General features: G+C 39.0%; 1 protein-coding gene across 1 annotated transcript in view; it reads right to left on the bottom strand.

The window, feature by feature from the left end:
* The window catches only part of Hmcn1 (hemicentin 1), a 456,088-nt gene that overhangs the window by 330,747 nt on the left and 111,334 nt on the right, over positions 1 to 14,007 (bottom strand). Inside the window, exon 2 of the mRNA XM_057769675.1 lies at positions 11,843 to 11,913. Within this exon, the coding sequence (XP_057625658.1) occupies positions 11,843 to 11,913 (71 nt within the window). The remainder of the gene's footprint in view (positions 1 to 11,842; positions 11,914 to 14,007) is intronic.

Raw genomic sequence — 14,007 nt, 5'->3', positions numbered from 1 at the left:
AAGAGCAGATACAGGGCTCCAGCATCAGCAGATGTTGGCGCCCAGATGTTACTATGTGCAGGTCCCAGGTGTCATCTTCGGACAAAAACCAGGACTGAAATTTCTAGTTAAAGTTGTTTGGCTCTGGAGTACTGATAGCGCCCTGGGAAGGAGCCAAGCATCTGACAGTTAATTGCAAAGACAATATTCAAAGTCAGTTTCAATTCCAAGGCTCCACAACTAATCTTCCATTTTTCACAAGGCCCAAGAAGTAAAACTAAAGGTCTCTTGGAGAAATAAACGCTTCTGATCTATGCAGGCTGAGAAGAAACCTCTCAGTTTCCCTTCTATCGATCTGATTAGAAGAAACGTAGTCACTTTACTCTGGTAAACCTCCCTTTGGCAAGGAAGCATTCTGACTTCCAACCACCATCTAAAAGCAGACAGAACCAGATCTTTCCATTACTCTGGGGAATGGACAGCCCCTTGGTGGGTTAAGTAGCAGATTGGGACTGAATCGTGCATCATATGCTAGCAAACTGTTTCTCACCAGGAGCCTCGAGTGTTAATTTTGCAGAGCGTTATGTATTTATCCTTAAAACATCGAGAAACTTCCCATTCCCATCCACACCTATTCTGCTCTAGCCATCTGTATATTCAGTTTTCCAAAGGCAGAATATGCTTCTATAATCTTTGTCTTTGGACATTCACCCAAAAGGTCATTTAAAAAGATCAATCATTCCTTTAGTTCTGGATATGGCACCAGACAGGGTGGCTGAGAATGAGTCACGCATTTCCACAGGTGTCTTCCACTCTCACGTCTCTCTTATTTACCTTTGAGGACACAGGGACACAGTCCCTCGAGGGACTTTTACTCTTTCAGAAACTCTAACAAAAACTCTTAGAAGCAACCTAGTTGTCACGATGTTTCATTGGCCACAGATCAGTTATCATACTAAAGCTTCCATCATCATCATCATCCAACTACATAAAAAGTACCTGTAGTCACTCTTAAATAAACGTGGCCCCTCTAATTTAGTAGAAATTTTCTAAGGAGAGAGAGTAACTTTCGAATTACAATTAACTTCCCCATTTTCTGATCGGAAATTTTAGGTGAGCTAATTACTCAAGAGCTGTTGGGAAGCAAGAATAGAGGTAAAAATAATTGAGAAATAAATTCATTTTGATAAGGATAAAGTCAACCCTAGACTCCCAGCTGCCTTTGATTATCTACTTTCCTGCTTTGAACTAAAAATAAAGGAGAAATTTGGTAAATAAATATGTTAATTTGATTATATTAACAAGGTCACTTAAAGCATTAGTTGGAAGACAGTAACAGAGCAATAAAGGGCTGGTTCAGGCACTAAAAGCCCCCAGTTTTGTTCTGGTTTGATTAATAATTTTTTTTTTATTTTTTTTTTACTTATTTATTTATTTTTATTCTTTTTTAATTAAAATTTCCACCTGCTCCCCATTTCCCATTTCCCTCCCCTCCTCCCAAATATTGCCCTCCCCCCACTTCCCTCCCCCTATCCCCACTCCTCTTCTCCTCCCCCCACTCCATTCCCCCTCCCTCTCGATACTGAAGAGCAGTCCAAATTCCCTGCCCTGCGGGAAGACCAAGGTCCTTCTATCTACGTTCAGAAAGGTGAGCGTCCAAACAGGCTAAGCTCCCACAAAGCCAGTTCATGTATTAGGATCGAAACCTAGTGCCATTGTCCTTGGCTTCTCATCAGTCTTCATTGACCGCCATGCTCAGAGAGTCCGGAATCAACCCATGCTTATTCAGTCCCAGACCAGCTGGCCTTGGTGGGCTCCCAATAAATCAGTTCCACTGTCACAGTGGGTGGGTGCATCCCTCGTGGTCCTGATTTTTTGCTCATGTTCTCCCTCCTTCTGCTCCTCATTTGGACCTTAAGAGCTCAGACCATTGCTCCAAATTGAGACTCTGTCTCTACCTCGATCCATCGCCAGATGAAGGTTCTAAGGTGATATGCAAGATATTCATCAGTATAGGATAGGGTCATTTCAGGTTCCCTCTCCTTAGTTGCCCAAGGTACCAGCTGGGGACATATTCCTGGACACCTGCGAACCCCTCAAGAGTCAAGTCTCTTGCCAACCCTAAGATGGCTCCCTTAGATAGGATATATACTTCGCTGCTCCCGTATCCATCCTTCCTATATCCCAACCATCCCAATCCTCCGAGCTCCTCCCATCCTCCCCTTCTCATATTTCTCATCCCATTTCCCCTTTGCCCCATGCCACCTCACCCGCAAGTTCCCAGTTTTTGCCCTGGAATCTTGTCTACTTCCCCCTCTCCATGCGGATGACTATATGATTTTCTTTGGGTTCACTTTCTTATTTAGCTTCTATAGGATCACACATTATATGCTTAATGTCTTTTATTTTATGGCTAGAAACCGATTATGAGTGAGTACATCCCATGTTCCTCTTTTTGAGTCTGGGATACCTCACTCAGGATAGTGTTTTCTATTTCCATCCATTTGCACGCAAAATTCGAGAAGTCATTGTTTTTTACTGCTGAGTAGTACTCTAATATGTATATATTCCACACTTTCTTCATCCATTCCTCCATTGAAGGGCATCTAGGTTGTTTCCAGGTTTTGGCTATTACAAACAATGCTGCTATGAACATAGTTGAACAGATACTTTTGTCATTTGATGTGGCATCTCTTGGGTATATTCCCAATAGTGGTATTACTGGATCTTGGGGTAGGTTGATCCCAAATTTCCTGAGAAATCGCCACACTGATTTCCAAAGTGGTTGCACAAGTTTGCATTCCCACCAGCAATGAATGAGTGTGCCTCTTTCTCCACAACCTCTCCAGCAAAGGCTATCATTGGTGTTCTTGATTTTAGCCATTCTGACAGGTGTAAGATGGTATCTCAAAGTTGTTTTAATTTGCATTTCCCTTATCGCTAAGGAGGTTGAGCATGACCTTAAGTGTCTTTTGGCCATTTGAATTTCTTCTGTTGAGAATTCTCTGTTCAGATCAGTGCCCCATTTTTTTATTGGGTTCATTAGCATTTTAAAGTTTAGTTTCTTGAGTTCTTTATATATTTTGGTGATCAGACCTTTGTCTGTTGCAGGGTTGGTGAAGATCTTCTCCCAGTCAGTGGGTTGCCTTTTTGTCTTAGTGACAGTGTCCTTTGCTTTACAGAAGCTACTCAGTTTCAGGAGGTCCCATTTATTCAATGTTGCCCTTAATGTCTGTGCTGCTGGGGATAAACGTAGGAAGTGATCTCCTGTACCCATATGTTGTAGAGTACTTCCAACTTTTTCTTCTATCAGGTTCAGTGTGTTCAGACTAATATTGAGGTCTTTAATCCATTTGGACTTGAGTTTTGTGCATGGTGATAGATATGGATCTATTTTCATTCTTCTACACGTTGACAACCAGTTCTGCCAGCACCATTTGTTGAAGATGCTCTCTTTTTTCCATTGAATACTTTTAGCTCCTTTATCAAAAATTAGGTGTTCATAAGTTTGTGGGTTAAAATCAGGGTCTTCTACTCGGTTCCATTGGTCGACTTCTCTGTTTTTATGCCAATACCAAACTGTTTTCAATACTGAGGCTCTGTAATAGAGTTTGAGGTCAGGGATGGTAATGCCTCCAGACGATCCTTTATTATATAAGATTGTTTTGGCTATCCTGGGTTTTTTGTTTCTCCATATAAAGTTGATTATTGTCCTCTCAAGATCTGTGAAGAATTTTGATGGGATTTTAATGGGGATTGCATTGAATCTATAAATTGCCCTTGGTAGAATTGCCATTTTTACTATGTTGATCCTCCCTATCCAAGAGCAAGGGAGATCCTTCCATTTTCTGGTATCCTCCTCAATTTCTTTCTTCATTGACTTAAAGTTCTTGTCAAATAGATCCTTTACTTCCTTGGTTAGGGTTACCCCAAGATATTTTATGCTATTTGTGGCTATCGTGAAGGGTGATGCTTCTCTGATTTCCATCTCTGCTTCCTTATCCTTTGTGTATAGGAGGGCAACTGATTTTTTGGAATTGATCTTGTATCCTGCAACGCTACTAAAGGTGTTTATCAGCTGAAGGAGTTCTTTGCTGGAGTTTTTGGGGTCACTTATGTACACTATCATATCGTCTGCAAATAATGAAAGTTTAACTTCTTCCTTTCCGATTTGAATCCCTTTGATCCCCTTATGTTGTCTTATTGCTATTGCTAGAATTTCAAGCACTATATTAAAGAGGTATGGAGAGAGTGGACAACCTTGTCGTGTTCCTGATTTTAGTGGAATAGCTTTGAGTTTCTCTCCATTTAATTTGATGTTAGCTGACGGCTTGCTATAAATAGCTTTTATTATAGTTAGGAACGACCCTTGTATTCCTAATCTCTCTAAGACCTTTATCATAAAGGGATGTTGAATTTTGTCAAATGCTTTTTCAGCATCTAATGAAATGATCATATGGTTTTTTTCTTTCAGTTTATTTATATGATGGATTACATTGATAGATTTTCATATGTTGAACCAGCCCTGCATCTCTGGGATGAAGCCTACTTGATCATAATGGATAATTTTTCTGATGTGTTCTTGGATTCGGTTTGCCAGTATTTTATTGAGTATTTTTGCGTCGATGTTCATGAGTGAGATTGGCCTGTAGTTCTCTTTCTTGGTTGTGTCTTTGTGTGGTTTTGGTATCAGAGTAACTTCAGCTTCATAAAAGGAATTTGGCAATGACTTCTCTGTTTCAATATTGTGAAATACATTAAGGAGTATAGGTATTAGGTCTTCTTGGAAGTTCTGGTAGAATTCTGCACTGAAGCCATCTGGACCTGGGCTTTTTTTGGTGGGGAGGTTTTTTATAACAACTTCTAATTCTTCGCGACTAACAGGTCTATTTAGATTGTTCACCTGGTCCTGGTTTAACTTTGGTATATGGTACTTATCTAAAAAAGTGTCCATTTCTATAACATTTTCCAATTTTGTGGCATACAGATTTTTGTAGTAAGATCTAATGATTCTCTGAATTTCCTCTGAGTCTGTGGTTATGTCTCCCTTTTCGTTTCTGATTTTGTTAATTTGCGTATTCTCTCTCCGCCGTTTGATTAGTTTGGATAGGGGTTTATCAATCTTATTGATTTTCTCCATGAACCAGCTTTTTGTTTCATTGATTCTTTGGATTGTTTTCTGTGTTTCTATTTTGTTGATTTCAGCCCTCAATTTGATTATTTCCAGTCTTCTACTTCTCCTAGGTGAGTCTGCTTCTTTTTTTTCTAAAGCTTTCAGGTGGGCTATTAAGTCTCCAATGTGTGCTTTCTCCGTTTTCTTTAAGTGGGCACTTAATGCTATGAATTTTCCTCTTAGCACTGCTTTCATAGTGTCCCATAGGTTTGAGTATGTTGAGTCTTCGTTTTCATTGAATTCAAGAAAGACTTTAATTTCTTTCTTTATTTCTTCCTTGATCCAGGTGAGGTTCAGTAGTTGACTGTCCAGTTTCCATGAGTTCATAGGCTTTCTGGGGATAGCATTGTTGTTGAATTCTAACTTTAATCCATGGTGATCTGATAAGACACAGGTGGTTACCGATATTTTTTTGTAACTGTGTAAGTTTGCTTTGTTACCGAGTATGTGGTCTATTTTCGAGAAGGTTCCATGAGCTGCAGAGAAGAAGGTATATTCTTTCCTATTTGGGTGGAATGTTCTATAGATGTCTGTTAAGTCCATTTGATTCATTACCTCCCTTAATCCTCTTATTTCTCTGTTAGGTTTCTGTTTGATTGACCTGTCCATTGGTGAGAGAGGAGTGTTGAAATCTCCTACTATTAGTGTGTGTGGTTTGATGACTGCCTTGAGTTTTAGTAACGTTTCTTTTACATAAGTGGGTGCTTTTATATTAGGGGCATATATATTCAGGATTGAGATTTCATCCTGGTGAATTGTTCCTGTTATGAGTAAAAAATGTCCATCTCCATCTCTTTTGATTGATTTTAGTTTGAAGTCAACTTTCTTAGAAATTAGTATGGCCACACCTGCTTGTTTCTTAGGTCCGTTTGCTTGATAAACCTTTTCCCAGCCCTTTACTCTGAGTAGATGTCTGTCTTTGTGGTTGAGGTGTGTTTCTTGTAAGCAGCAGAATGTTGGATCCTGTTTTCGTATCCAATCTCTTAGCCTGTGCCTCTTTATAGGTGAGTTGAGTCCATTGATATTAAGTGATATTAATGACCAGTGGTTGTTAACTCCGGTCATTTTTCCTTTCTTTCTTTCTTTCCTTTGGTAGTAGAGTTTGTGTGTTTCCCTTCTTCAAGTTGTGCTGGTGAAGGGTCTTTAGATGTCTGAGTTATTGTGGGCATTGTTGGACTCCTTGGCTTGTGATTTTCCTTCAATTACTTTCTGAAGGGCTGGATTTGTGGCTACGTATTGGATTAATAATTTTTTTGAGATTATAATATAATTATATTACTTCTCCTTCCTCTTCCTCCCTCCATGTCTTCCCATGAACCTCCAGCTTACTCTCATTTTAAATTCATGACCTCTTTTTCTTTGTTGTTACATACATATATACATGGATATATAAAATGTATGTATATAAACACACATGAAAACATACACATGTGTGTATATGTGTATAAATGTATATTGAGTGTGTGTGTGGGAGACAGAGAAAGAGAGAGACTATATGAATGTGGTAAGTCTTGGTGCTCAAAATTTGGGGAACTAAGTGAGATATGCTATGTAATATCTCAACACTGGTATTCATTCATTTGTGAGAATAATTAGTAATGTTTTGGAAGTTTTAAATTGAAGTAGTGACTTGACCTAGAAACACTTGCAAAACTTACCCTAGGGCACACATTCCATAACTAATGCAAATTAATGTTTTAAGTAGGTGGAGAGTGTGTCCCTTCAAGAAACACTACAGGGAGCAGTGGCAGTAGATACCACTTCCGCCACAATTCACTCCTGAAGGCTGCACATGCATTACAAATTAGACTTTTCAATCAAAGTATTTTCCTCAAGTTAAACAATTAAGTACACATCATTCTTTTAGAGTCTATATTTTGTAACTACAGATAGATGTAAATATATTGATGTATTTTATGTATAGTAAATATAAATAAGATGCATAAGTCATATGTATGTTAAAAGGAAAATCTTCTTAATATAAAACATGTAAACTATAACACCAAATATAAAAATAAAATCTTCTAAACATTTACATCATATCTACATCCACGGTAATGTATAACCCATTCTCTTTTGGTTTTGAATCAGGTTTCATTTTTTTTTTGGTTTCTTTGTTTGGCATCTTACTATAGAAGTAAGGAGCGCACTTGTTCCAGCTGTGTGACAACACAAGAAGTTACACAAAGCACTTCCTGTCTGCCACTGCAAATTCTTCTAAAGCTGGCATTATCTTGGCCTCCATTTATGAACACTGTTTGCCAGCTTAGCCACAGTGTCTCACGGTCTCTGTTGGCAAAGAATTTCAGTGTCAACCATTCTTCTGGGACAGCCAAACATCTCCCTCACACATCCATCCACCGCATGTACTGCCTTGTGCTCATCCGTCTGCTTCTGTTAAGGACGGAGAGAAATCAGAACCCACCCTGATCTTCTTACACTCTATCCTCCTGCTATGGGAACATAGCTGTCCCACATACATTTTGGGCTTTTAAAAAGTCTATTCCATTAAATGTTACAAAAGAAAGTAAGTTCTGTGGGAACTGAGGGAGGATCAACAGTATATACAAAAGATGTGAGTGCTATTTAATTATGTAGAAATCTCTTGATTATTATTTTTTGTGGAATTTTCTCTTGCTATTTCCAATGTTTGACTAATGCGCTTTTTGTTCTTTAAAACATTTGGATAAAATACTTAAAAGCGTAACAGTGCCAATAATATTTTCTAAAACTCAACAGGCTTTATAATTTCTTATAAAGAATGTGACCCCAGGCAGCACTCTTCCCTGAATATTTACGGCTTTATTAATTGCCAAGCCATGTGCACGCTGAACACCATTTGTTGTCCTTTTGCCTTCCCTCCTTGTCCCCAGAGAGAAAGTTCATTTGCCTTTAAACTCACTTCTCTGTCAACAAGATGAAAAGGAATAAAACACAATTAATGCAATAAACATAACGATTTAAATGTAGTAACTTTTGTCCTTTTTTTTCTTGGAAATGTTTAGATTGCTTTTCTTATTCCATTTCTCTATGGGAAAATAAACTAAGATGGATGCGGTGTTAATGGAGAAGTATTTAATGTACTTCAAACTGAATCCCCTTTTCTTATTTTCAAAATCAAGTTAGATGTGAAAGGAATGTTTTCAGATGTTTGCTTTTCCACAAATCCAAGGTTTAAAAATGTAGCAATTCTTACTTTGCTCAATGCCAGTGATTGGGCAGGGGGAGGGGAGGTCCAGAAATTATACCCCAAATAAAATCTACTATCCTACACAAAAATTTTATAGAATATATAACATACTTAGTTTCTCATACTCATTTATGAAATAATAAAATATTCTCCACACAAAGAACAAAGAGAAAACAGTGCATATTTCTTACATTAAACACGGAGTAGTCTAGAGTTGTTGGATTGTTTTTTAATTTGACCCTTACTTAATACAATTTTTGCCTTAATTAGAAAAAAAGAAGCATTTGCTAGAAATTTTCAAATTAAAATACTCCCGTGGTATCCTTGATGCTTGTAATAGCGCCCAGGGCTGAATGAAAGGAAAAACTAAATATCTAATTTCTTTCTCAACAAGATATTCTAATTGACCCCTTGTGGATCTTATGACAACACAAGTCAAAACAAAACAGCAATAAATAATATTAATAAGATGTGCCTCGCCCAGAGCAAATGTCCAGAGACATGGACACCAGCTCCAAGTCTGAGAAATTATTCTTTTTTAATTGGAGGTAAAAATCAAACCACCCTAGATATTGACGGCATCAGATTCAATTCCAGAGGGTGCTAGGCTGAGCTCTGCCAAGAGAGTCAACGGGTGTGAGTCAGGAAGCAGGTCTTTCACCCTGGAGACAAATGGCTCAGGGAGGACACGGACACTCCCTGAAGATCCTTCAAAATGCAAACAGGGAGCGGCAGGAAACAGCAGTGCGGTGCCAGGTCTTCTTTGGAATGCGGCTATTTGCAGTCGGTTCAGCCATTTGTGAGTACAGTTCTGCTGCCTTCTTACAGAGGTGCAGGCAAATTCAATCTCTTCCTAATAGGTCCTCAGCTCGAAAGTTGCCGGGCGGTGGTGGCGCGCTCCTTTAATCCCAGCACTTGGGAGGCAGAGGCAGGCGAATCTCTGTGAGTTCGAGACCAGCCTGGTCTACAAGAGCTAGTTCCAGGATAGGCTCCAAAACCACAGAGAAACCCTGTCTCGAAAAACCAAAAAAAAAGAAAAAAAAAAAGAAAGTTCCCTTCCCTGACCTTTCTGGGTCTCTACAACATCCTGAAAACTGGGATTGGGTTTTTAAGATATCTTTGCACCAGTGAGTTCAAATCATTCTGATATAAATGTTTCTGCTAACAATCATTTTTTAAAAGAACTGTCATTCATCTGTGCAACAGCGATGTAAACTACACCCCACTAGCCTCCTAAATCACCACCCAGAAGGTGTCCAGGCTGCACTGAGAACTACAAGGCTCTTATCATCAAGAGTTCACAATAGAATGAGTGAGTGTGGAGACTGAGGCCCCCTAGAAAATGGAGTTCCTCAAGTCACAATCCCAAACAGTTCCATAAGGATCTTCCGCCACACCCCCCTGGAGAATCTCAACATCTAAAGACTTTTTTATTCTAAGGACTCTAGAAAAAAGAAAAGTGACTAGGAATGAAGTAGCAGGTTAATGACTACTGTAGCACTGTGCCATAAGGGCAGGGGGACAGAGGATCACTGATAGGAAAGGAGAAAATTCATCAAAAACAAGACTACTCAAGAGGTACTTGTGCAAGTTCATTTACATATCCGTTAGTGATAACTCACTCAGTTCGGTATGCACATCAAGACACACACAAAACAGAGTGACCTTCGCGGTCCCAATCAAGCTCTTCACCTAACACTGCAACTAATTAAACATTAACACTGTAAAATGTGCTCTGACCTGGACTTGTACGCATATTCTGCCATGTCTATTCATCATCTCACTCACGTTCCTACGTGAGCATGCTCTACACGTCAGGTATTTCTTTGGATAATAACGTATGATGTTTAATGATGCTATATATGTTCCTTAGATGTAAATATGGCATCTGCTCTATGACAGAGAGGTAGTGAGATAAGAACAAGCCGGGAGGAAAGAGCAGGACTCTCTGAAGAAATCACATCCAAGATAAGACTTTTTTTATGTGATGAAGCCCTAGCAGGGGTCAAAGTTCAGAGACGTGTTCTGAGACTTTCATCTACAGAAAAGTAAAAGCCAGAGAAAACTCAAAAACATCACGCAGGTGCTTTTCTCCATAGTTCAGTAAAGTCACTGGGATTCAGAATGTGTCAGGAGAGAGAAACTGAATGGATTTTAAAGACATCTATGAAGTTTAAAAGCAGACCTTATTGATGTTAACAGAAGAGGTAGGTGAGAGGTGTATTAACAATGAATCAAATATTTGGGTGACTAATCACAATCCCATAACATTTGCAAAGCTGACAAGCAGGAGACAAAGACCAAGATTAAGGGCCAGGTTTGGACAACCATACAAGGAACTTCCATAAATCTTTTTTTTTTGTTTTGTTTTGTTTGGTTTGGTTTGGTTTTTTTTTTTGTTTTGTTTTTTGTTTTTTCGAGACAGGGTTTCTCTGTGGTTTTGGAGCCTGTCCTGGAACTAGCTCTTGTAGACCAGGCTGGTCTCGAACTCACAGAGATCCGCCTGCCTCTGCCTCCCGAGTGCTGGGATTAAAGGCGTGCGCCACCATCGCCCGGCGACAAGTGTAAGTTTTTTAATGGGATAAATAAATAAATAAATAATATAAGCTGCATAGGAAGCTGCATCAGCATCTCCGATGCCGTGTGCTGAAAGAGACTGAGATGTCTGAATTAGTTATTGCGGAAAGGGAAGACTTGAAATAGTGGCGAGGTTTAGGATGTTTGTGGTAATTCAGGGCTAAAAAGTGCAGTTAGAGTCCGCTGAGAACGGCTAGCAGGTCAAGGAGTGAGGAGGTGCTGTTTAAGTGGAATACGACACAACACACGTGGACATCGCTGGGCATGGCAATAGTTCTGAGGGGAACTATGAACAATGAGTCCAGATGGATGCTGAAAAGAGGCACAAACGTCTATAGATGAGAGCAGGAGAAGCCACCAAGGAAGTGTAGTAAACCAGCCGCACAGAGGCAAATTCTTTTTTTAATGAATGGATTTAGGGATAATCTCAATGCAGCATGAAGGGGACAATACACACCAACTCCTACTCCAAATACTGCTTTCAGAATGATCCTGAAGTGAACGCTACTGGCCTTTCCTGTTAACCACATGCAGTTTACACCCAAAAATTCTATATGGACAATTTAGAGGAAGGAGATTCACAATTACCTTGGTTAAATTTTTTATGTTGTGAGAAAGATTAACCATTTCTCATGTATCAAAGGCAAGGGACCTTCCTAGGACAGGATTCAGCAAATGGTTTCTGTAAAGAAGACAAATCGCCTCTGTCACAACTTCTCAGCTCCATTGTTACAGGGCAAAGGCGGCTGTCGGTGTAGCACAAATGAACTTACAATATCATATTCTACATCTGTTGATTCAGTCTAGACATGTGGGGAGGGGGACATGATATGTCTTGAGTCCCCTGAGGGAACAATTACTTCCTTCAGATTTTAGAAGTGGGGAAAGTCAGCCAAAGATACACAGTTTTCCATTTCACTCACCTGAACATAGAGTTCTCTGAGTTCATACTGAAACTTTTTGGGATCTGTGGTAATTGTCACTGGACCAATTTCTGTGGAGACAAAAAAATAGCATAGATTAATAAACAGTAATTAATAACATTAAATACTTTACTATGTTTGCAAATGTCTTTTTTCCATTAAATAATTATAAAATATTAAATAACAATAAATAATTATTGACTAATAAGCAAAGTACCAAAGACTCATTTTATAGCTACCAGAGATAGTTTATAATTTACTATGGATTTTATACAGCTAAAACAGTATTTTTTAACTTTAGGGAATACAAGGGGGATAAGAACTGGCACAAGACCCAGTTCTTTTTAATTTCATCAGTCAGAAAATACTGAGCACATATGTGACTGTTAATACCTAAATGGATTAATTACACATCCAACCTGTAATCCAATTTTCTACATTATAGAGAAAAGGCCACTTTAGTTAATTCAAAATAAAGAAAACTGCTAAACGAGAGAGACAGAGAGAGAGAGAGAGAGAGAGAGAGAGAGAGAGAGAGAGAGCAGAGGAGAGGAGAGGAGAGGAGAGGAGAGAAGAAAAGAAAAGAAAAAACAAAATGAGCATTCATCACCCAGGCTGCAAGATTTCTTAATAACTTCAAGAGGCACAGATACAAAAGCATTGGCCATACAAGAAACAGTCCTTCCAACTTCTTTCCCTGTGACTGGGATAGCTGGGTCTCATTATCACCATTCCTCTAAGCTGGCTCGGCTCACATTCACCTTCAGAGGTGTGTTCCCTCCAAGATTTCCTTGATGGACAGAGTAAGCCACCACTTCTAACAGGAACAAGGCAGGGCTACTTCTTTCCATGCAGAGTCATGACGTGTGGTTTAAGTCAAGTGAAAAGCAGCCATCCAGATACCAGCTTGTATTAAGATGATTACAAACACACATGCACACACATGCATGCACATGTGCATACACACATTACTATTGGCAAATGTAACATGATTGTGACAAATACTTTTCAGTGCCTAAAGCTTATTCTTTAAAAAAAAAAAATGTTTAAAATACATAGTTGAAAGTGCCGTGCCCATGTGTAGATACCATTCACCTTTGGAGAAATCATCCGTGTATTTGAGTAATAGTATTAAAATTCATCTATGTATCATGCAGAAATGCATAGCATTTAAGTTCCCAGAGCAGATGGCAAGTTTTCTATTTCATGTAAAAAAGATCTAGGATGCATTCAAAATTATAATGTGCAATAGCAACACAATATTAGAAATATTTTTAATAATTAGCTTTTATAAAAGATATTCTAGCTTCAGAGGATATTGGATGTTATACTTCAAAGGATAATAGCTAATTAGCCAGGCCTTCTATAACATGCTACATATGGCTTGAAAGCAGATGTAGAATTTAAAAAATAAATGAGATAAACTGGAAAAGAGCACAATTTCTCTGCCATGACCTGTGCAATTTTTCTTAGAAATGCCACAAGAAAAAGTATCTTGAACCTTCCCTATAGATTAGACACCTTGCAATTTGCAAAAGGAATGGACAGCTGATTGGCTAAACCGTGTGAAAATGCAAACATCTGCATTCCATACAAAGCAGAGTGGCCATTAGCCATGTTCTGAGTGTATGGAAAAATGAGGGAAGCCGATTCCCCCAAGACTAAACAAAGGCATACTTTGTAAAGGAATGCAAAACAGTGACTGGGCATGCCAGACAGTTACACCCTGACAGACGAATTGTCAACAGCAGTGTCAAGCCAACCTTCTGTGTTCCTGCATGGCATACTACTCAAGTCATTCTAGAATGGAGACAGGGATGCAAAGAAGATGGTGGGGGTGGAACTATCTAAGAACAAAGGGAGAAAGGAGTAAGGAATGTAGCTTGAAAAAATGGCCCCTCTAATTGCAAAAGCTAAAGGGATTTGCATACGTGTTTTTCTTTAAGAATCGGGGTCAGAGGTGCTATTCTTGTAAGAGGACTGATTAGCCTTCCTTTAGTTACCCAGAGACTGTCAAATGTACACCTGTTTTCAACCAAGATCAGAATCTGCTCTAAAGCTCATTAATAAACATTTTTGCAAACTACTCTGGACAGCCGAGATAAATCTTTTATCATTTATGAGAAACGCTCAGGAGAGGTAACGGCTTGCCAAGCTGCCATATT

The sequence above is a fragment of the Chionomys nivalis genome, chromosome 5, assembly GCF_950005125.1.
Source record: "Chionomys nivalis chromosome 5, mChiNiv1.1, whole genome shotgun sequence".
Classification (NCBI taxonomy): domain Eukaryota; kingdom Metazoa; phylum Chordata; class Mammalia; order Rodentia; family Cricetidae; genus Chionomys; species Chionomys nivalis.
The sequence above is the reverse complement of the archived record's forward strand: the minus strand, read 5'-3'. Positions and strand labels throughout refer to the sequence as shown.